The following is a 25,366-nucleotide window of genomic DNA, read 5'->3' on the forward strand; positions in this document are numbered from 1 at the left end:
CCGGTAAGCTGATCATGTTATATACATAAACACGAACGACCCAGCCCGTAAAATCTTTTTAGGCTGTCCGCAAGGTACAGAGGTAGGCCCACATTGAGAAGGCACGATGGCGTGGAGGTTTCTGCATTTAAAGACGGAATAACGGATTGGCAGACGAAGGCGTGAGACCATGAGCGGTTTCGGACACTCCTGAGGTAATCCAAGACCTTAACGCGGTTGCAGCTATCCAGCGGTCAAAGGAGGCTTCAGAGAGGTTTCACAAGGGATGCACAATCTACTATGAAGCCCGCTTCATCGAGTAGCATAGTGAGTGCTTTTGCGCAAGTGTTAGTGAAATGTGCAAGCTGCGAAAATTGCGATTGTAGTGGTGTGTGCGAAAGTATGCCCAAAAAATGTGCCGCAATCTTGCGATACAAATCCGCAGATCCTGGTGTTGTCGAAGTTTTCAAGTTATGTTCCGCAGTCTTGCGATAGACTCCCGCATATTCATCGAAGTGTCCCGAGGTCTTGAGTTCTATCGGAAATCCCTGTATGACAAGCAACCCATTGTTTCTAATCTGGCTGATCCACCTCGTTGATTGGAAGATAGCTATTGAGATAGATATTGAGGTGCCAACTAATAAACAACTCATCTGAAAAGACCGAACCAGTCAAGTTCCTTATTTTTCTTATATTCAGTACAAACATTTTTTAGTAACAAAGATTAAGCAATTTTGATATATGCGGTACCCAAGATACACGGTTAATGGGGAGCGAAAACGGCTGAAAAATACCGAATATCTCGAATTTCTGCGTAGGTCGAGCCTTTTAATTTTTAGCCAAAATATCACTAATTTCGTTTAATTGTGCAAGGGGGTGGTTTTAGCCACGTAATCTATTATTTGATATGAGTCTGATTAAATTTAACAGTTTTAATCCTGTTGATTTGGTTTTAAACATTCGATCAAAAAGGTAATTATTTTGCATTTGACAAAAATTGATGAGTCAAATCAGTACAATTTGCTCAAAGAACTGTCATATTTAGAATCTCCTATTCCGCGTATTAGAGGTACCGTGTATCTCAGGGACTTCCTGTACTTTTGTATCTTGTTGTTTGTTACACGGAATGATTTTTCCTGAGTGCACCATGAATTATGCTGCTACTCGCACGACGCTGATGATGCACCTCACGAATAGATACAAGAGATTTCGGGAGTTTTCTTAATTTTGGGACACTTTCTTGATTGTGTTTTACGAGTAGTGAGAACTTTATGTGATAAGAAGTGAAGTCTAAGTGTTGAAAAACGCGGTGGATTTTTTAGAGAAAACACTTTATTTACTGTGGTATGAGGTTAAATCAAAAAATTAGTCCACTTGTACCGATTGTCGAATTTCAACTAACTGGTTAGGAGCGGACCAACCCTTCTCCTTATCTCCTAATTTACCGTTTTTATCCTCCCTCTCACTCTCTTCTCTAGCGTTGTCACCTGACAGACTGTTGGGCACTCACGAGTTTCCAACACTAAGAATAAGAAGTCTACGGCACCCTTTTTGAAACGGCTTTTATATATTTACTCCAGCGTAGAAACACACGCTCTTGGATTCTTTTTCACCCATACCACTCCCATTCCCGGGTTTTTTCCCGGTTTTTCCAGGAAAAATAAAATTCCCGGTTTTCCCGGTTGACTGGCAACTCTGGTTTTAAGAGCCATCGCTTCATATAATCAAGTGCGTAAGTTGTTCGAATATCACGTTACATAGTCCCACATTCGTTCCACTATCATGAATAAGTAAATCAATCAGTAAATAAATAAATATTAAAAGAATAATTATACAACATACGTGGAAATAACTAGTCTGTTCCCGAGTTACGCGATTATCGACTCACGCGGAATCGGAGATACGTGGTTTTCAAGAATTGTCCAGTGTAGTATTAATTGTAGTGGGTATAGTATACAGGTGGGCTTATCCCACGGTGTATGTATTTAGAAGGCTGATTTTTATCACCTCTGTTTCTGAATGAAGGTTTTAAGAGTGTTTTGTGTATTCGTCAAGAAAGCTCTAGAAAGCTTGTTTGAGCAAAGTTTTCACAGGTCATGTAAAAAAGTGATGTTCAAAATTAATTATAAAAAAATGCTATGAAACCTCCCGTACTACATACACTTTGATTCTAGATACCATCACCTCCATCACCTGATCTCTTTACAGGGTTTCACACTTTATTTCAAGACCACGGGGCCCCTTCCCGAATCTGTCTTAGCCAATGCCAAGGCTTCGGTATGATGCTTGAAAACGTTGATGATACCTGAAAACATTGATGATACCTGAAATCATCGGATGCAATGATGAATCTGCGGCACATTTCTCGAACACTCTGTTCCGCGCCGTGGACATGCGGTCGAATATTTTAAGCTTTTAATAAGCCGGTCTCGTAGTACAGTCGTCAACTCGTACGACTTAACAACATGCCCGTCATGGGTTCAATCCCCAAATAGACCGCGCCGCCATACGTAGGACTGACAATCCTGCTATGGGGGGAATCAATAAGTCACTGAAAGCCAAGCCCACAAGTAGGTACAGGCAGGCCTTGGCCGACAACGGTTGTTGAGCCAAAGAAGAAGAAGAAGAAGTTCGCGCCCTGTGACCTCAGATAACCCGACATACACGTGTGATGGTGTTGGTGGAACGCCGGTTCCACACCGTGCAGTGCCTGTGGTTTTGTTTGGATTGCCTAGAGTCGCGACGTACTGGTCGATCCTTGATGCTACAAGAGCTGTCATCTGCTCTCTCATCTCTCAAAGAGCAATTAATAGAGGAATTTGAGCGACGCGTGGCTTCCGCTTTGGACGAAACTAAAAAAGCGTTAGCCACTGCACTTGGTGATATGGTTCCTCAAGCAATAGCCCAAACCAATTCCACTCCACTTGCACCGACAACGTCACTACGCAGACCATCACTCACCGCACATACAACACATCAACAAGACCTGTCCAACACATCGAAACGTAGACTCATCGATCGTTCACCGCTTTCATCGAATGTGATCCCTGCACTTCTTTCGGGTACAGCAGCACCGCCAACATCGTCTCACCCTATTTGACGGTACCCCCAGCACCACCAAGATTTTGGTTGTACCTTACTCGTATCGCTGCTTCGGTATCCAAATCCGAGGTTGAGACATTCGTTAAGGAACAACTAGGGACTGATGACGTCATTATCATCAAGCTGACACCAAAAGATCGTGATACTGGCACACTAACATTAGTATCCTTCAAAGTTGGGATGTCGTCAGCACTAAGGGACAAAGCACTCTCTCCGTCCACTTGGCCATGCACTATAACCTACAGGGAATTTATTGATAATCGCAAACAACAAATAACAACATCGGTTTTACGCGTGAAACCTGTCATAACCACTACCAACAATCATACACTAATAGCATCACCACTGGCCACTGCTCACACATCCAATTTATAACCCACACATACGATCCCTCGACATCAATAACTACAACAACTGAGAGAACTCCAACAGGATATGTCAATCGCAATAATCGCTCGTCGAAACGCAACACTCTCACGATCTACTATCAAAATGTGCGTGGCGTTCGTACGAAACTGGATGAGTTACTTCTCGTGCTCAGCGATCACATCTATGACGTCATTGTATTTACCGAAACGTGGCTAAACGAACAAATACCGTCTTCGCTCTTCTCGGGTAACAAATACAACATTTACCGTTGCGATCGCTCTCCTAATAACAGCGCATACTCTCGTGGTGGTGGTGTACTAATTGCATGTGCAACGGATCTGATCACCGAATTGATTTCATCTCCAGCCGACATCGAGATGGTTTGGGTAAAGATTAGGATGCAGAAAGTATCTTTATTTATAGGCGGCATTTATATCCCGCCAGGTATGATAGCAAATAACGTATTGTTAAATAGCCTCAGCGATAGTATTGATGCGATTCAACACCGCCTGAAAAGAAACGATTCAATGGTATTGTTAGGTGATTTCAATATGCCTTCTATTGTTTGGACGCCCATTGAAAACTATTATGTTTCAAGTAATGCACACTCATCAAGCAACGCTCAACATAATGTATTTGGCGACATAATAACAGAGTGTAGTCTCCGTCAAATCTCAGGGATCAAAAACAGTCTGGGACGTCAATTAGATCTATTTTTTGTTAATGAGAGCGCAGTTGATATAAACTCTCAGGTGCTATCGGCTGTAGCACCTTTAATTAGACCAGATGATTCGTATCGTCAAATATACGTAGATATAACTTTAAAAAAATGGATTACTCTAAACATTCAGCTATGCTTTCGAATATTAACTGGTCGTTCTTAGATACAGATATTTCAATTAATGATGCGGTTACTTCTTTTAATGCTAATATTATCTCGGCTTTCCCCTTATTCCTTATATAGAATGCAAAAATTTAAAATCTGGCATTATCATAAAATTGCTTATTGACTCGGGAGCAAATAAAAACCTCCTGAGGCCCGGAATAATCAAAACTAATATGAAAACTAAATCATCCCAGATAAACAATATAAATGGTTCTATTATCATAGAGAAAGAAGGAAAAGCAAATCTTATAGGGTTTGGCCTACCCCTGCAAAATTACCATGAAATTAAATTTCATAAATTTTTTGATGGACTAATTGGAGCTGAGTTCATGGCACAAACTAAAGCTAAATTGGATTTTGAAAACGAGACAGTTTCTTTCGAAAACATTACTGTACCGTTCGTAAAATATCATCCCTTAGACTATGTTTACCATCATATCATAACCATTAGCACTTTAAGCAATGGTGACTGGTTTATTCCTTGTCATCTAAAATTAAGTGACGGAATAATTATTGAACCAGGCTTATATAATTCAACGAATAAAAAATCTGTCATTTAAAAAAAGGAGCAAATCCTCCAGTAAACCAGACAATTAAGGAACATTTGGATTAAATGTTAATAATTTTGAAACAATAACACCTATCCCATTGACTACTCAGGATTAATTAAAAGTGGAGGATATTGAAAAGATTATACGGTCAAACCATCTGTCTAACTTTGAGTTAGATGAGCTTTTAGGAATAATTCACCAACATCAGCAAGTGTTATTGAGAACTAACGAAAATTTGACAGCAACTAACGTGGTGTAACACAAAGTAGTAACGAAAGATGAGGAACCCACTTACACAAAAAGTTACAGATATCCCCATCATCTGAAACATGATGTAGAAGACAAATCAAAGTATTATTAAAAAGCGGTATAATTTCTCCTTCATGAAGCCCATACACACCACCCATATGGGTGGTTCCAAAAAAAATAGACGCCTCTGGAATAAAAAAAAATCCGAGTGGATATTGACTATCGTAAATTAAACGACAAAACAATTAACGACAAATACCCGATGCCTCAGATCGAGGAAATTTTAGATAATCTTGGCAAGTTCTCATACTTTTCCATATTAGATTTAAAATCTGGATTTCATCAAATAGAGATGGACCCTTCACATCGGGAAAAAACGGCATTCAGTACCCCTAATGGTCATTACGAATTTAACAGAATGCCATTCGGGCTCAAAAATGCCCCTGCTACCTTTCAGCGGGCAATGAACGGTATTCTTGCCGAGTTAATTGGTAGAATTTGTTTTGTGTATTTAGATGACATAATTGTTATTGGAAAAGACTTGCAAACCCACTCAAAAAATCTTTCAGTGGTATTAAAACGTCTAGCTATGTTCAATCTTAAAATTCAGCTAGATAAGTGTGAGTTTTTACGTAGAGAAGCTGAATTCTTAGGATATGTTGTAACATGTGAGGGAATCAAGCCAGACCCCGAAAAAGTAAAAAAAAATTTGGAATGGAAATTACCTACATCTAAGAAAGAAATCAAGCAATTCTTGGGGTTAGCTGGATATTATAGAAGATTTATTAAGGATTATTCGAAAATAACCAAACCACTTTCAAAATGTTTGAAAAAAGAGGCAAATGAAAGCTTTGAAAGCGAAGAGTTTAAACAAAGCTTTGAAAAATTAAAAACAATAATCGCATCAGACAAAGTCCTGTCATACCCTGACTTTACGCAGGAATTCATTCTTACAACCGATGCAAGCGATTACGCTCTCGGGTCAGTTCTGTCGCAGATACAAGATTGAATTGAAAAGCCTCTAGCATTTGGTAGCAGAACACTGAATGATACTGAATTAAAGTATTCCACTACAGAGAAAGAAGCGTTGGCGATTGTGTGGGCAGTACAAAAATACAAGCCTTATTTGTATGGTAGAAAATTTACACTCGTTACAGATCACAAACCGCTCATATTTATAAAATCTTCAAGCAAAAATTCGAAAATTTTGCGCTGGCGTTTAGAGTTAGAAAATTACGAGTATGATATCAAGTTCAAGGAGGGCAAAGCCAATGTAGTTGCTGACGCCCTGAGTAGGAAATCGAACGATGAAATACAAGTCAACACAAATACAGATCACTCAATTATAACAAATCCTGCTAGTAGCTTAAGCAGCTATTCTGACGTAGGTACCATACACTCCGCTCAAACATCTCCTGACTATTTCATGCATTATAGCGAAAGACCAATTAATTTTTATAGAAATCAAATTGTATTTGAAATAGGACAGCAACCGATAGAAAAAATAGAAACCCCATTTTTAAACTATAATAGAGTTACAATACAAAAGCCAGAGTATACAGAAAACGATATCGAGGAACTGCTTAGAAGATACCATAATGGAAAACACTATACTTGTCCCACAATCTTTATTTCAATCGTTTCAAAATGTGTACAAACATCATTTTGACATTAAAGGTCACTTTGTTATTACTGCTACTATGATAGAAGACGTAACAAACGAACAGCGTCAAGATATTATCGTGCAAAAGGAACATGACAGAGCCCATCGTGGTATTCATGAGGTAGAACAGCAACTTAGACGATCTTACTTTTTCCCTGGTATGGTTAAAAAAATAAGAAAGTGGAATAATGCATGCCAAATTTGTTTCCAGCACAAATACGAACGGAAACCATACAATATCAAAGTGTCTCCTAGACCCATAGAATCAGCACCTTTTGTCAGAGTTCACATAGACATCTTTGGCTTAGACAAAAACAATTACCTTACAGCAATTTGCGCATTTTCTAAGCATTTACAAGCCATTAAGATTGAATCCCGAAATACAACAGACATCCAATCAGCGTTAAACCTATATTTTTCAAGATTTGGTATTCCTAAAATAATAGTTTGCGACCATGAAAATTCTTTCAAAAGCATACAGCTAAAGAACTTCTTAAGTAATTTAGGGACTACCATTGAATTCGCGTCATCTTCAGAGTCGAACGGACAAGTGGAGAAAACTCATTGTACATTGATGGAAATATTTAACACAAACAAGCATAAATTTCCCGATCTACATTCTGAACAGTTAATATCTATCGTCATAGCAATGTATAACGACACAATTCACTCTGCAACGCGCTATACACCTAATGAAATAATATTCAACCCAAGTAATACAACGAACCGTGAAAACATAGACAAAACTGCAAGAACTATTTTTCAAAATGTTATACAAAACTTGAACAAATCAAACAAACGCATGATGAAAAACAACAATAGCAAAGAAGATCCTCCAGCAGTTAACCTTTCAAACCCACTATACATAAAAAAGGGAACTAGAAAAAAATTGGACCCACGATTTATAAAATACGATTGTATCGTAGAAAATAAACACACCATTGAAACATCACGACACATAAAACGCAACAAAAAAAACTTAAAAGGATTAGGAATAATTAAATATTGAAATGAAATGAACTTTTGAACAGATTCGTGTAGTTGATGAATAAAAAAAAACAGTTAGACCTAGTTAGGATAGGATTAAGATAAATATTATAACGTTTATGAAAATAAAAATCCCTTTATGAATCGACCGAGGACGTTCGTCTTCCACCCCCCCGAGAAATTATGGTAACACTAAGGGCGCACATAGATTACCATAGTTAGAAGCAAGATGACGAAGCTGTGAAGTATTTGACAGAGTAATACAAACGCGTCTCACGGACTGCCCGAACTCGTTATGCCCGGAGGAATAACGTAGGCCTGTATTATTGAATCCGTTCGTAGCGGGAACGTACGGCGCTCACATGAAATTCTAGGGATGGCAACACATTTCTTGAGCCCGCTCCTACAACGCCGCGGTTAATAACTGTAGCAACCATCTAGTACGTTAGGAAAATGAGTGTCGGGACGTACGCCGCCGCTACGAACGGATTCAAAAATACCAGCCGTAGCCTGTCGTGCACTCGAACGCTCTCTTTGCGTTCAACCTTCACCCAGTACGGTTCGATAATGAAGTGTGTTTAAAATAAATAAATTATAACGACTCATAATTATATATATATATAGATATATATATATATATATATATATATATATATATATATATATATATATATATATATATATATATATATATATATATATATATATATATATATATATATATATATATACACATAACAAAACACTATGTATATACATATATATATATATTGTATTGTAATATCCTGGAGATTTGACCCCTGATAAGACCATAGTGCCCAATATGCCGGATGAGAATATGACCATCACCGTGACAACTGTGCGATAATCTGAATGTCAAAATAAAGATCATTCGTTTACGGATCGTTGTACTGACAACACCTTCAGCCTTCTGTTTATTCTTCTACTTTGCGATTTTGTGCCTTTGTTATAACTTGAACGTTTAATTCAAATTGGTAAAATTCGAGGTTTTACATCTCAGAAGTGGGATACGTCTTATCGCCTGCACCTGCTTTGCTGTCCAATCCAGCACGGCACAAGATTGTGTATCGAAGAGTTTGTTTGTTTGTGTGTGAGATGACGCTACCATCTGCCATTGCAATGCGCAAAAACAAGAAGCTTCTGTGTGTGCTTGCCGGTATAGGCAGCCAATTCGATGTTTAGGCAACGATTTGCCTCATGGCTAGACCAGATTACGACAGATTCCCCAGCCACAACGATATCGATCCCTGCAACCCTAAAGACACCAGCCATCTAGCACTTGCATTTAGTGTGGCCGCCATCTTGTTCATCTTGCACGACAATGACGACACCGCCATTTAGTATGAATACGGCCGTTGGCTATTCTTTTATCATCGCTCATACTTGGAATACTGGAAAAGCTTCGCGCATCACTTCTGTTATTGCATGTGCACCGCACGCCGTGTTGTCATCGCCTCCGATTCATCGTGTGTATTGCCTTCCGCCACTTTATGGATTGACCCCGCTACCACCCTCTACCGCCGCGTCATGTTCGAGTGCTGTGGCATCGGTTGTAGCCTACTGAGCTGTTGAACAACAATCATCGTGGTGTCGTTCAGTATTCAGGTTCATCCTGATCGACATTGTCCTTATGCTTGGCTGTAACTTCTGTAAACGTCAGCAAGACTTCTGGAGGAGATGCCGATCAGCGGCAGCAGTACTTACACCTACTATGAGATTGATTCAACCGCACGCATCACATGACGACATTATTCAGGATCAGTTCTTTTCGATATCAGCATCGTCCTCATGCTTGGCTGTAACTTCCGTAAACTTCAGCAAGACTTCCGGAGGGGATGTTGGTCAGAAAAGCAGCTGTGATTGAAATTGACACCCACCTTGAAATTGACCCAACTTAACGCATCATATGACGACATCATTTCGGATCAACACCTTTCGATATCATCATCGTCCTCATGCTTGGCTGTAACTTCCGTAAACTTTAGCAAGACTTCCGGAGGAGATGTTGGTCAGAAAAGCAGTTGTGATTGAAAGTATGTGAGTTATTCTCATGCCAGCTCTGTTCAATAAGTATTGAAGATTTCTACAGTAAAGCCGCTCAAATTGAGGTCAATTTGTTTGTCAGGATAGCCGAGCTGTAATATCCTGGAGATTTGACCCCTGATAAGACCATAGTGCCCAATATGCCGGATGAGAATATGACCATCACCGTGACAACTGTGCGATAATCTGAATGTCAAAATAATGATCATTCGTTTACGGATCGTTGTACTGACAACACCTCCAGCCTTCTGTTTATTCTTCTACTTTGCGATTTTGTGCCTTTGTTATAACTTGAACGTTTAATTCAAATTGGTAAAATTCGAGGTTTTACAATATATATATATATATATATATATATATATATATATATATATATATATATATATATATATATATATATATATATATATATATATATATATATATATATATATATATATATATATATATATATATATATATATATATATATATATATATATATATATATATATATACATATATATATATATATATATATATATATATATATATATATATATATATATATATATATATATATATATATATAAGTTATAGCTAGTATAACTTTATTCAAATAAGGTTGTGTTGAACTATTGCTTAAGCATTTGCACCGGGAATTCTCTGACAGCAGCTAGTTTCCGCTGTCAGTTGAGCACATCAGTCCGGTCTCTTTTTATTACAACCGTCGACAAGGAAGGACGTTAATAAAGAACGGGGAGTAACAAACGATAACTGGCGCAGCCGAAGCTTTCGAACGACAAAAAAACGAAACCCTAATCAACGTTGCTTATCCAGTACATCCAAGGCGGTTCAACTGGTGAACAATTAACGATTATTTTTGGAGAGTATTGGACTTCGAAAGGCGAACCCGAGCAACCGGTTTACCCATCTCTGGCGAAATACCAGCGGATTTGTGCTGCTCGATAGACGTGACCTCGCATTAACAATACAATTGTGAGTATAGGTTTGCGATACCGAGTGAATAATGGAGAAGACCGTCGAAAATTTGCAAGCGCAGATAAACGATCTAGCTAGGAGGTTAGCGGAAAGACAAATAGTAGAACAGGTTGACGCGGCGGTGAAATACACCCAGCTACCCGACACATTAAAGTATCTACCGGAATTTACGGGCGATAAAAATACGTTAACCACATGGATTGACACAGTGGAGAGGACATTGATCCTTTGTCAAGAGTCAGAAGGAAGTGCGGTGTATCAAATGTGGTTGGGACACGTGCGAAATAGAGTAGTTGGCAAGGCAAACAAAGCATTACTGACGAAGAACTGTCCACTTAATTGGACTACAATGAAACAAATCCTAAATGAACATTTCTCTTCGAAAAGGATTTTATCCAATATTGTGTCAGATATTTTGGTTCTAAAGCAAAATAGTCTATCGCTTAAAAATTATATCAGTGTGTGTGAGGATTATGAGCTTAACACAAATATTTATCAGGACCAAATCAATGCGGGGCATGAGTGTGCAATTATGCGTGTGATGACGATCACTATAACGAACGCGTTTATCGATGGTTTAAATTATGATTTGCCTAGACTGGTTAGAACAAGTAAACCTGAGTCACTAGAAGATGCATTTAAGGCAGCAAGAGAATTAACAGAAGTACACGTTAGAGAAAAACAAAGGAATCAGTCGACAGATAAACCTTCGGTAAGAACGAATCATTCTGCACATTATAATCGAAGTGATACTAATGAAGCAATGGATGTTGACCCATCCACGCGACAGTCAAACAATAGTCGATCGAATCGGCGATCAAATGACATGCAAGGAAATAGGCAAACAAGTTATTTTAAGCCAACAGGCCAGCCACGTTTTCATGTCGAAGAATTAACTAATGTCCATCAGAATGAATCAGATGAAGTTAATGATGATTTAAATTTTCACATGGCTCAACAGCAAAAAGACCAAACATAGCTAACAGTATACCATTTGTTACAATTCGCACCAGCAGTGGGAAACTATTAAACTTTCTCATAGATACCGGAGCAAACAAAAATTACATACGTAAAAGTTTAGTTAAAATTGAAAATTGTCGCACTACAAAACCGTTGGCTGTACACAGTGTACATAGGTTGTTCAAAGTGGATAGATTTGTGGATTTCGATCCTTTTCCTGGAAACCCTTGTTCGGAAAAATGCAGGTTCTATGTGTTTGATTTTCATCCGTTCTTCGATGGTCTGTTAGGTTATGAATCTTTGAAAAAGCTAGATGCAAGTATCATAACGGCAAATAACACTTTAAAAATAGGCCAAACTATTATTCCTTTACATACAAAAAATTGTGAAAACGAAATTACGAATTTGGAAAAATTTGAATATAAAATTACTCCTGTACAGACCCCGTACGAAACTGGTGATTTTTATTTGGAGAAGGAACTTGAACTTTTTTCTAATGTTTTTATTTTGCCTGGAGTATACAGTTCAAGAAATCATGTCGCTAATGTTGCTATTTTCAATTGCAATGCGTCAAAAATAGCTATAGAGATCCCAAAACTGATGGATTTTGAAATTAATAATTTCGAGATTCCATCTGAATCAACATTTATTTCTAATTTGTCCAAAAATAATCTCGATAATTTTCTTGACAACATTAAAAATGATCATTTGAATTCAGAGGAGATAAAGAAGCTTGAAAACTGCTATCAGATTACAAAGATATTTTTTTTGTGGAGGGTGATAAATTAACATTTACCAATGCTATCAAGCATCACATTAATACAAAAGATGACATACCAGTCTACACAAAATCATATCGCTATCCATACTGTCACAAAGAAGAGGTACAAAATCAAATAGATAAATTGTTAGAGCAAGGGATTATTAGACCTTCCAATAGCCCGTGGTCCTCACCAATATGGATTGTCCCAAAAAAGAACTTTTTACAAGGCGTACCTAAATGGAGACTCGTCATAGATTACCGTAAAGTCAATCAAAAGACAATAAGTGACCGTTACCCCATTCCTAACATCACGGAAATATTGGATAAACTTGGAAGAAGCATTTATTTTACGACCTTAGATCTCGCTTCTGGATTCCACCAGATTGAAGTTTTTGAAAAGGATATCCCAAAAACTGCGTTTAGTGTCGATAATGGTCATTATGAATTTCTTAGGATGCCATTCGGACTGAAAAACGCACCGTCCACCTTACAGAGAGTACTAGATGACATCCTTAGACCACATATTGGCAAACAATGTCTCGTGTATATGGACGATATCATTGTATTTTCAACCAGTCTACAAGAACACATGATTAATTTAAGAGAAATATTTGAAACGCTAAGAAAATATGACCTAAAAATTCAATTAGAAAAGACCAAATTTCTACATAAAGAAGTTGCATTCCTGGGGCATATAGTTACTCCTGAGGGCGTTAAACCCAATCCCGAAAAAATTTCGATAATTCAAAAATGGCCTATACCGAAATCTGAGAAAGAATTAAGAACATTCCTGGGAGTTATCGGATACTATCGAAAGTTCATACAAGATTTCGCCAAAATTACCAAACCATTGACTGCACAATTGCGTAAAGGTGATTCTGTCGTTCTTTCAAAGGAATACGCTGCTGCGTTTGAAAAATGCAAAGCAATTCTTAGTAGTAGTAGTATTCTTATTTATCCAAATTTCACAAAAGCATTTGTTCTTACTACGGATGCATCCAAATTTGCTATTGGAGCAGTGCTTTCCCAAGGGCCTATCGGACAGGATAAACCCATTGCTTTTGCTTCTAGGACCCTCTCGAAACACGAGGAAAACTATTCTACAATAGAAAAGGAGCTTTTGGCAATAGATTGGGCATGCAAATATTTCAGACCATATCTTTTTGGAAGGAAGTTTATTTTGTACACTGATCACAAACCTCTTACTTACGCGATGAATTTAAAAGACCCCCACAGTAAGCTAATAAGATACAAGCTAAGGTTGGAAGAGTTTGATTATGAAATTCGTCACAGGCCAGGAAAGCAGAACGTTGTGGCGGATGGATTATCTAGAGTAAAAGTTCTCGAAGAATTAAACAATTCTACTATGTCAGCTCATTCGGCTGAAAGCGACGATGGTCAGTTTATACCTATGACCGAACTAGCATTAAATTTTTTTAAAAATCAGATAATTTTAAAAATTGGCGATAGTTCTGAAGAAAACAGCGTAGAAATATTCCCTCAAATCTTTCGCCACACAATCATTAGGGCAGCGTTTGAAGTTCCAGAAATAATTAGAATTTTTAGAGAATACCTTCACCAAACAAGAATCACTTGTATAGTTTGTCCAGAAGCACTAATTAATCGTCTACAGGAAGTTTTTCAGATTTATTTTTCAAATTTTCCAAAGTCCAAAATTCGAATTTCACAAAAAATATTAATTGACTTAATTGAAGAAGAACAGCAGAACGAAATAATAGAGATGACACATGAAAGAGCTCATCGGGGCATTGACGAGAATCATAAAACAATAATTCAAACTTATTTTTTTCCGAAGATGAAAAACAAAATTCGAATATTTGTGAACCTTTGCAAAATATGCCTCCAAAACAAATATGAAAGGCATCCATACAAAGTTAAATTAGCAGAAAGTCCAATCCCCAGAAAACCACTTGATTTAGTCCATATTGACATTTTCATATCAGCACCCAACATGTTTCTCACAGCAGTAGATAAGTTATCCAGATATGCTATGATAACTCCTTTAAAATCCCGTTGTATAACTGACGTGAAACGAGGATTGATTAAATTAATTACCACATATGGTACTCCTAAACTCATAGTTTGTGATAATGAGCTGTCTTTCAAGTCCATCGAAATCAGAGGATTACTGCAAAGACTAAATGTTGATATCCACTTTACACCGTCAAATCATAGCGAAGAGAATGGAATAGTTGAACGATTTCATTCAACTTTAACGGAAATATTCCTTTGTGTGAAGGAAAAATACAATGAATTATCTGCAAAAGAAATTTACAAAATATCTACCACTTTGTACAATTCTTCCATACACAATGCGACAAAAATGAAACCAATAGAAATATTTTTCGGAATTAGAGAGGGAGAGGAGCGACCAATGAATTTAGAAAAAGTTTTGGATCAGCGAAACGAAATTTTTGATGAAGTTATTTTAAAACTTCAGAATTTTCAACAAAAAGTTATAGCAAAACATAACTTGAAAAGGGAAAATGATCCTGAGTTTAACGAAAATGATACAATCTATAACAAAAGGCAAGGTATAAAAGATAAGAAAAAATACAAATACAAGAAAGTGACTGTAAAAGAAAATAGACGGAAGTCATTTATAGACGACAAATTTAGGAGATTACATAAATCCAAGGTAAAAAGAAAAAGGAAAGTGTACGTATGAGTTTGATAAAACTTTTGGATGCGAATTGTTTAACAAGTGTTGTAAAATAGGCAAATTGTATTAATTAATCGAATAAGAAACTTGTATATTTTGTAAGTAGTATGTTAGGATAAGAAGAAGATTTGTAAATATTGTTAAGTGCTTGTCGATCGAGGACGCTCGACTTTTGCCCCTTGGAGTAGTTATAGCTAGTATAACTTTATTCAAATAAGGTTGTGTTGAACTATTGCTTAAGCATTTGCACCGGGAATTCTCTGACAGCAGCTAGTTTCCGCTGTCAGTTGAGCACATCAGTCCGGTCTCTTTTTATTACAACCGTCGACAAGGAAGGACGTTAATAAAGAACGGGGAGTAACAAACGATAACTTATATATATATATATATATATATATATATATATATATATATATATGTATATATATATATATATATATATATATATATATATATATATATATATATATATATATATATATATATATATATATATTTATATTTATATATATAAATATATATATATATATATATATATATATATATATATATATATATATATATATATATACATATATATATATCGATATATATATATATACATATATATGTCTAAATGTCTAAATGTGTAAAATAATGTAGAAAACATAGGAAAACCTGCACCTCAATAGCTGCCAAATAAAACTTGGGCGGGATAAAACATTCAACCAGTCCAAGTACGCACTAGGAGTCAAAATAAATTTCGTGCTCGACAAAATATGCAGCACAATTTGCAAAATGACCCCTGTAGGGGAAAACGGGGCAAAATGGACCTGTTAAGGATTTTGGTCTGTATCTTATTGGTTAAACCACTTTCCACTGTTATTTTGACATCAATCGATACTTCAACGTCTTATTCATGAAAAACAATCATACGATGACGGATTAATAAAAAATATACATGTTTAAAATGAATTTAAATAATCAACGTCTTAAGGGCGGTGGCAACGCTCATCGGATGCGATTTTATCGGACGAGATTTATATGGGATTTGACAGATAACGTCGGACGTGCGATTTCGTCGTCTGTCAAATCCCATATAAATCTCATCCGATAAAATCGCATCCGATGAGCGTTGCCACCGCCCTAAGTCGTGAAAATCTATTGTGTGGTGTAAAATGGTCTTGCAATGGGGCAAAATGGTATTACACAAAATGTCTAAACACATGAAAACAAAGGGGCAAAATGGACCACAACATTGAACTTCAGGCATTGGTTTAAGCTCTTGCATCACGGTAGAATTGTGAGAGTTGAAATTGAAGTTTAACATTTAAGTGTTTTGTTAAATAATTTAGTCAAATGCTGGTATATTTCAAAAATTCACGTGTTGCCAATAATTTTACTTGTCGATATAGTGAACATACAGTACAGTTTTATTTATTTACAGCTAGTGTATTGTAGCGACCTTAGCTTGTACCACAGCCTCATATTGCGCCTGTTAACACATAAAGACCATTTTGCCCCAAGCTGGAACGATCATTTTGCCCTAATGAAACATTTTACAAACTTTAACTTTAAAAACTTTGCACTTAATCAAAATGATTACTTTTTTACGTAAATCTTGCATAAATACCATATGCCTGGATACACATTATTTTTTTTGCTCTAATTATATGTTTAATTCTTACGAAAGCTTATTTTCGAGACGATGAAATTTGCATCGCTTAGAGCAGGGGTCTCCAAACTACGGCCCGCGGGCCGCATGCGGCCCTCAAGAGCTTATAATGCGGCCCACGATGACTTTGCCAGAGTTAAAATAAATATTGCATTATTATGAATTTTTAAAATTAAAATGTATTTTTTACTTTTCTTAGACAAAAATCAAGCTTTAGTAACACGAAACTGTACAAGTATCGTTGGTATTTTATTATAAAAACGAGATTTAAACGTTCACTCATCAGTTAAAGGTAGCGTCAAATGACCCTCAACATAGTTGTTTTTGAAGCAATGCGGCCCGGGAGCTGAAAAGTTTGGAGGCCCCTGGCTTAGAGCAAACATTTTATTCGCTAAATTATTCAACTATTTGGAAATCTTCTGTTATGAAGCGTTCATGGTGCGATTTAAACAATTTATTTGATATTTTTTAGTCTTTAGAAGTCATCATAACCGTATTAATTTGCTAATAATGCAGGTGGCCATTACGCCCCACCTAACCAATTTGCCCCAGGTTCTCCTATACATATTCCTATGTTGAAGCTCACGCTCTTGGTTTCATTTTTCATCCATTCCATTCCATTCTATTTAAAAAAAATCCACGATCATGGCTAGGTTATCGGCCGGGCTGTTCGTCGATTCTCGGAAACGGAGAGGAAACCACAAGACTCATCCATAGCGCACGAGAAGAATGGAGGGGTTAGTGTAAAACCTCGTGAAAACAAAGGAGCAACGATCGGCCTGCAGAAGCGAAGACAGCTCAACACACGCACGTTGAGTCCCCCCCAGTCAACCAGGCGGAATAAAAGCAGAGGCCCCGAACCGAAATGCAAAATGCCAATGTACATGTGATGTGTGGATAGACCTAAAAATGTTAAAGGGGACAAAAATTATCAGTTATCGCCTTGACGAGTACAAGGCGAAATGGATATCGCCCAAAAAACCCACCGTTAAATTTGCCACAACCGCAACTTCATAAAAGGTTACTTCAAAAGTAGCAACGCAATCAGAATTGCAACCGTTTGGAACAGTTTTTAGCCTGTGTATATGCAATCCACAACGCATGGTGTTCTACATTGAAATTCGAATTCGACTGATGATTGATGATTCGGATACAGCGGCAGGATGACTCTATATCAATATGTCGCCGAAGCAAGGCAACCGCTGAAGTTCTTCTCATAGAAATTTTCTCCTGCACAGACAACGTATTCTGTTTTCGAACGCGAGTTGACAGCTATGAAATTAACGGTGAAATATTTTCAACATCTATTTGAAGGGAGATAATCCACTATTTATACTGGCCACCGTCTGCTCACGTATGCTCTGAATGCTGATTCGAATCATCTACCTCACGAAGAACGGTCTTTGGAGTACATTGCGAGTTGCATATAAGATATCCGGTATATTAGTGGCAAAGACAATTCTGCTGCAGAAACATTATCCCGAGTCAAAACCATCTCAGCTCCTTCAACAGTAGATTTCGAAAGTGCTGCAAGAGACAAAACTACAGAAGCTACTGGCTGATCGAACTTCATCAAAGCTTTTAGAATCAACATTAAGAATCTAATATACAGCCGTACCGGCGAACTCGTTCGTTCCTGGGAACGTTCGCCGCGACGCTCATTTTCATTCATTTCATAGCCCTCTAGATCAAAAATTAGAAAACCGTAGAGATTTTGTACTAGCCAACCTAGTGGTACAACCCTGTCCACTCATGAACGACGAATGTTTCTCGTCGAACGAGTTCGCCGGTACGGCTGATAATCTGTTTTAACTGAATAATTTCTGAATTGTGATGTGTTGGATACCGGACATGTTAAACCGTATGTACCAGAGAAATTACGGCAACAAGTTCTTCACAACATCCATTGCCTTTCTCATCCTGGTATTCGAAAAATGAGAACAATGGTTAAGCGAAGGTTCGTTTGGCCCTCAATGAATCGAGATGTCGCCCGCTTGGTCAGATCCTGTATCTAATGTCAACGATCGAAAATCCAGCATCAGAGCGTTTCTACATACACCGAGACTGCAGCTGAGAGATGGCTGTGAGAGAATTGACAACCGGTTTCTCACGCCGGTGTGTGTAGAAGCTCCGGAAAGCGCCGAGATGAGACTTTTAAAATTATGTTGTAAAAATCCATTTGAATCGCTAAAATGAAGTAAAAAAATTCTTTTACTTTTTAGTAATATTTCTACGATTATTAAACTGCAAAAATGAAAACTATAATTGGGGCCCTTTCCGTTTGAAGCTCGTAGGCTGAAATTTCAGCCTGTCAGCTGTTTGCATTGTATGGCACTTTTCGAGCAGCTATCTAAGTGAGTATACAGGGTTTTCCAATTGAGTTTAGACTAGCCGCATACTTTTTTTGAATAGTCGAAAAAGATTCTTGACTAGCATCCTCTATTTTTGATTACGAGCAGTGGATTATTGACTAGGAGCAATTGATTTCAGCAGGTCCCTGCATGACAGCCTAAGAGCGTCGTGTTTATAACACCCGGTGTGACAGATGGACTTGAATAATAATCTGTGGATAATATTTAATGTCATCCGCTCATTAGTTGAAAGTGTTTGTTTTAATGCTATATGTGTTATGGTGAATATTTTGCCTTAGTGAGCCAACCTGTATGTATCACGGCTCTCACTGATGAGTGCACGCATCTCGTGAGATGCCGTTAGGTTCGGGCTTATGACGTGATCCCCGAAGGATCACTCTCTCTCCGGCGCGCCTCCACATAGGATAGTGAATAAACGTTTTTATATGTGTTAACTTATTAGCGTGCATTCGTCCACATCTTATTTTAAATGCATGACGACAGACCTTAACAGTGGCGACGAGAATTTGTTTTAAAAGTTTAGTGTCTGTAAAGTAAAAGTCTGTGTTTTAACGTGTAAGAGTGTTTAAAAAAAAAAAAAAAACTCCAGCATCACGTCGAAGCGGCGCAGGATGAACAGCGATGGAAGTCCCGATGGATGAAGACCAGCGACGATCATCGTTAGGCCGTATCGATTACCGTGCAATGACGGCCCAACAAACCGGTGAGGTTCCTTCCGTGTACGACCCGCCGGGCCATGTTCAACCTGGATCGCGCGGCTACGTGAGTCAGCAAGGGCAGTTAACACCGAGGCCAGTGCAGCTAGGACCATCGCCATCGCAACAAGCGCCATCGCAGTCAGCACCATTGCCATCCGTACAAAATGGCCAGATGGGTCAACAACCTCTGGATAACGCCGTCCTGCACCAAACCTTGCACTTGCTGCAACAGCAATTGAAGCAACAGCAACAGTTAATTTCGCAAATGTTGCAACAGCAGCAAACCGCGCCGCCAGCCCAGCTACAACCCGCACAGCAGTACCAGCCCGCCGGTCCTAGTAACCCAGAACTTATACTCGATGCTTTGCCCAATAGCATAGCAGAGTTCCGGTATGAAGCTGAATCTGGTGTTTCGTTCGAAGCTTGGTTCACACGCTACGAGGACCTGTTTGCCAAAGACGCTTCGCGGCTAGGCGATGAGGCTAAGGTAAGGCTTTTAGTGCGTAAGTTGGGAACACCAGAACATGCCCGTTATATAAGCTATATTTTACCCCGCTCACCACGTGATTTATCGTTTGAGGAAACCGTCGATAAGCTGACAGCACTTTTTGGGTGTAGAGAATCTCTCCTTAGTAAGCGCTACAGATGCCTCCAGATTTGTAAAAAGCGCACGGAAGATTTGATCGCGTTCTCTTGTCGGGTAAACCGAGCATGCGTCGAGTTCCAGTTTGCGAGCATGAACGAAGAGACCTTCAAGTGCCTAATGCTGGTGTGTGGGCTCAAAGATGACAATGACCTGCGAACTAGACTCCTTGCGCGCATAGAGGAGCGGAACGACGTTACGCTTGAACAATTATCCGCAGAGTGTCAGCGTATTACAAGTGTGAAAGGAGACAGCGCTATGATTGCCGGAGAGACGAATGAACGTGTTTTCGCAGTACACAGCGGAGAGAAGAGATCGCACGAGAAAGCAGCGCAGCAAACTAATTACAAGCGGTTCACGCCGTACCGTACCAAACGACCGTTCCGTGCAAAGTATGCTGTGTGTTCATCAACAAGCAAGCCAGCGAAGCCCTGTTGGTTGTGTGGTGACATGCACTGGGTGCGTGAGTGCACTTACCGTTCGCACAAGTGTCTCGACTGTGCAAGATATGGTCATCGTGAGGGACACTGCAACACAGCGAGCAGGAAGAAGCGGTTCAATGTTCGGCAACGGAATATCAACACTCGTGTAGTAATGGTCAACGTCCAAAGCATACGAGAGCGCCGCAGATTCGTGTCCATCGCTCTCAACGGAACAGCTGTTCGATTGCAGCTAGACACAGCTTCGGATATCAGTGTCATCGACCGCCGTACGTGGAGAAAAATTGGCAGCCCGCCGTTAACACCGTCATCCGTCACAGCTAAAACTGCATCGGGAGCTACACTGGTATTGGATGGTGAATTCAGCTGTGCTGTTAGTGTTGGTAGCCAGACGAGGCAGGCGACACTCAGCGTATGCGGAGCAGCAAACCTACTACTACTGGGAGCCGATTTGATTGATGTTTTCTCCCTCTGGTCGGTGCCGATGGATGCGTTCTGCAATCACGTTACAGTAGCAGGACAGCAATCGTTCCAGCAGCTTTTTCCCAAGGTGTTTACGGGAATAGGACTCTGTACAAAGGCGAGTATAAAATTTACCTTGCGAGATAATGTTCGTCCTGTTTTTAGACCTAGCCGCCCAGTAGCTTACGCGATGGAGGAAACCGTGAGTCGTGAGCTCGACCGTCTTGAGGAGTTGAATGTCATCACTCCTGTAACTACTGCAGAATGGGCAGCTCCAGTGGTCGTCGTGCGCAAAGCCAACGGACTTGTTCGTATTTGCGGCGACTATTCGACGGGACTTAATGCTGCGTTATTCCCCCACGACTACCCGTTACCTGTACCAGAGGACATTTTTGCAAGGCTGGCAAATTGCAAGGTCTTTAGCAAAATAGACCTATCAGATGCATTTTTGCAAGTGGAAATTGATCCAGAATACCGTCATTTCTTGACCATAAATACGCATCGAGGGCTCTATACGTACAACCGACTTCCACCTGGCATTAAGATAGCTCCTACAGCCTTTCAGCAATTGATGGACATAATGCTATCCGGTATCCAAGGCGTTTCAGTGTACTTGGATGACATCATCATCGGAGGTCCATCCGAAGCGGAGCACGACGCAACCGTAGTAGAAGTTTTGAATCGAATTCAGAACTACGGGTTCACACTGCGAGCGGAAAAATGCCACTTCAGGGTTAACCAAATTAAATATTTGGGCCACATTATCGACAGCCATGGATTACGGCCTGATGCGCAGAAGGTTGAAGCTATTCGCAAGTTACCGGAGCCAACCAATTTAACCGAAGTAAGATCGTTTTTAGGGGCCATAAACTATTACGGTCGGTTTGTACCCAACATGAGAAATTTGCGCTATCCATTGGACGATTTGTTAAAGGCCGGAGTCGAATTTCGCTGGACGTCGGAATGCAGAAAAGCTTTTGAGAGCTTCAAGACGATATTGGCTTCCGATTTACTACTAACCCATTACGATCCTAAACAAGCAATCATCGTATCTGCCGACGCATCATCAGTTGGCCTCGGGGCGACAATAAGCCATAAGTATCCTGACGGATCTATTCGGGTGGTCCAGCATGCCTCGCGCGCCCTCACAGCCGCAGAAAAAGCATACAGCCAGATTGATCGCGAGGGCTTGGCCATAATTTTTGCGATAAAAAAATTTCATAAGATGATATTCGGCAGAAAGTTTTTATTACAAACAGATCATCGGCCGCTTTTGCGAATATTTGGGTCGAAAAAAGGGATCCCCAATTTTACAGCCAATCGGTTGCAACGTTTCGCTCTTACCCTACTGGCATATGATTTTGAAATAGAATACGTTCGCACCGATCAGTTTGGCAACGCTGACCTTCTTTCCCGCCTGATACACACACACGCCAAGCCAGACGAAGATTCAGTGATAGCATGTGTTACATTAGAGGCGGAAGTAAAATCATTGGTAACTAGCGCTATTCAGCATGTTCCAGTTAATTTTATCGATATAAGTAGAGAAACCATAGCCGACAGATTATTATCCAAAGTCCTTCAATACGTTCAACATGGATGGCCAAATAATGCAGCTTATGAAGGAGAACTGTCGCGCTTCCATGACAGAAAAGATTCGATTACAGCAATCGACGGGTGTCTCCTATTTAGAGAGAGGGTGGTAATCCCCAAAGTATTGCAACGCACCTGCTTGAAACAGATAGCAGCTAAGTCTCCAACTCACATCAAGTCGACCAGCTGGCCAGAAGCACCAGGTCCGTGGTACCGCATTCATGTCGACTACGCGGGACCACTCAACGGGGAATGGTACCTGGTGATTGTCGATTCGTTCTCGAAGTGGCCAGAAGTGATTCCAACGAGCAGTACAACAACAACGGCAACGATAAGTATACTGCGTAACATATTTGCTCGTTTTGGCAACCCAGTAACACTTGTGTCGGATAATGGTCCACAATTCACTAGTAGAGATTTTGAATCTTTTTGTAGGCAAAATGGGGTTGAGCACATCAGGACAGCGCCGTATCACCCGCAATCCAACGGGCTGGCTGAAAGGTTTGTCGACACATTTAAGTGCGCTTTGAGGAAGATGTCAGCCGATGGTCTCACGTTACGAGAAGCTCTGGACACCTTCTTGCAGACCTATCGGGCCACCCCGAACGCTCAGCTGAATAATTCGAAAACTCCTGCCGAGATTATGCTAGGCAGGCGTCCCAGGACCTTGCTAGAGCTGTTATTGCCGCCACGTCAAGCTTCACAACCGAGTGCTGGTCTACGAGTTCGTGAGCTGAATCCCGGTGAGTCGATCTACGCTAAGGAATACGGCCTGAACGATTGGAAATGGGCCACTGCTACGGTGGTCGATCGGCAAGGCAGATACATGTACCTGGTTCGGACTGCTGAGGGGAAGACGTTCCGTCGACACATTAATCAGCTACGTCGACGTATCAGCGACGGTTCGTTTAAGGACACAACACGGGCCCATTCACCACTACCTTTGGATCTGTTATTCGATGCATGGCACTTTAATCCGTCACCAGTACCTGCATCATCGGGCCAGCTAGAAGCTGATAAACCGTCCTCACCGCCAGCGCCTGTGTCGTCCAGTGTTGTACCATCTAGTAATTTTAATATTGAGAGCAGCCGTCCAACACTCATCAAATGTCCACGAAGAAGAGCTACATCCCGCAGAACGGATCAAACAATCGATTCGGTACATGAACCACGTCGCTCTTCTCGCAACAGAAGACCGCCCAGTCGGTTCGATGTGTACCGAACGTTTTAAGGAGGGAGATGTTATGGTGAATATTTTGCCTTAGTGAGCCAACCTGTATGTATCACGGCTCTCACTGATGAGTGCACGCATCTCGTGAGATGCCGTTAGGTTCGTGCTTATGACATGATCCCCGAAGGATCACTCTCTCTCCGGCGCGCCTCCACATAGGATAGTGAATAAACGTTTTTATATGTGTTAACTTATTAGCGTGCATTCGTCCACCTCTTATTTTAAATGCATGACGACAGACCTTAACAATATGTCATCCACAAAATAAGATATATTTTATCTGATAGGTTTTTGGTGCTATTGTTTTGATTTTACGAATGCACAATACAACACAAAAGCACTTAACGGCTGAATTGAAATATGCAGTAGTGAACCCACAGGCATAACCTAACCAAAAGCTAGATTAAGCAAGTTTTTCAGAGTGACCATATGTAGTTCTATCGATTTTCGATCGAATATCGGTTTACAATTTAGCACACTGAAACTCAGTTTTTCTAACCAAAAATCAACTATTTTTCTAAGTATTGACCGTTCAACCATAAAATTGGAATTTAATAAAATTTATGAGTGAATAAAAAGATGTTTTTACTGAAAATTACCGAATTTGCTTTAGATTTACTACCGATAACCTCTAAAAACAATCTGGTCACTCCTCGCCAGCAACCGGTCTGCTGAAATCAATTGCTCCTAGTCAATAATTCACTGCTCGTAATCAAAAATAGAGGATGCTAGTCAAGAATCTATTGCGACTATTAAAAAAAAGTATGCTGCTAGTCTAAACTCAATTGGAAAGCCCTGTAATATACAGGTGGGCTTATCCCAAGGTGCATGAATTTAGAAGGCTGATTTTTATCGCTTCTGCTTCTGAATGAAGATTGTAAGAGTGTTTTGAGTATTCGTCAAGCCTCCAGAAAGCTCGTTGGAGCAAAAGTTTTCACTCGTTCTGTCAAAAAGTGATATTCAAATTTGGTTATAAAAAATGCTATGAGACCACCTGGACTACATACAATTTGATTCCAGATTCGATCACCTGATT

At 39.5% G+C, this 25,366-nt stretch overlaps 2 protein-coding genes across 2 annotated transcripts in view; one reads left to right on the forward strand and one right to left on the reverse strand.

Annotated features, from left to right (window-relative positions):
• The window catches only part of LOC120951900 (surfeit locus protein 4 homolog), a 38,826-nt gene that overhangs the window by 8,688 nt on the left and 4,772 nt on the right, over nucleotides 1-25,366 (reverse strand). The gene's annotated exons all lie outside the window — the stretch shown is intronic.
• On the forward strand, nucleotides 16,352-24,524 carry LOC120951887 (uncharacterized protein K02A2.6-like). The gene is made up of 2 exons (XM_040370892.2): nucleotides 16,352-23,600; nucleotides 23,666-24,524. Exons 1-2 carry the CDS (start codon nucleotides 19,885-19,887, stop codon nucleotides 23,718-23,720), a joined length of 3,771 nt encoding a protein of 1,256 aa, XP_040226826.2. The 5' UTR covers nucleotides 16,352-19,884; the 3' UTR covers nucleotides 23,721-24,524.

The sequence above is a fragment of the Anopheles coluzzii genome, chromosome X (assembly GCF_943734685.1).
Source record: "Anopheles coluzzii chromosome X, AcolN3, whole genome shotgun sequence".
Classification (NCBI taxonomy): domain Eukaryota; kingdom Metazoa; phylum Arthropoda; class Insecta; order Diptera; family Culicidae; genus Anopheles; species Anopheles coluzzii.

What these genes read in the sequence shown, in the direction of transcription:
- LOC120951887 (XM_040370892.2), top strand. Translation starts at nt 19,885, where the DNA reads ATGGAAGTCCCGATGGATGAAGACCAGCGACGATCATCGTTAGGCCGT. An exon ending in TCCAACGGGCTGGCTGAAAG is followed by an intron (nt 23,601 to 23,665) that starts GTTTGTCGACAC and finishes CGTTACGAGAAG; the next exon opens with CTCTGGACACCTTCTTGCAG.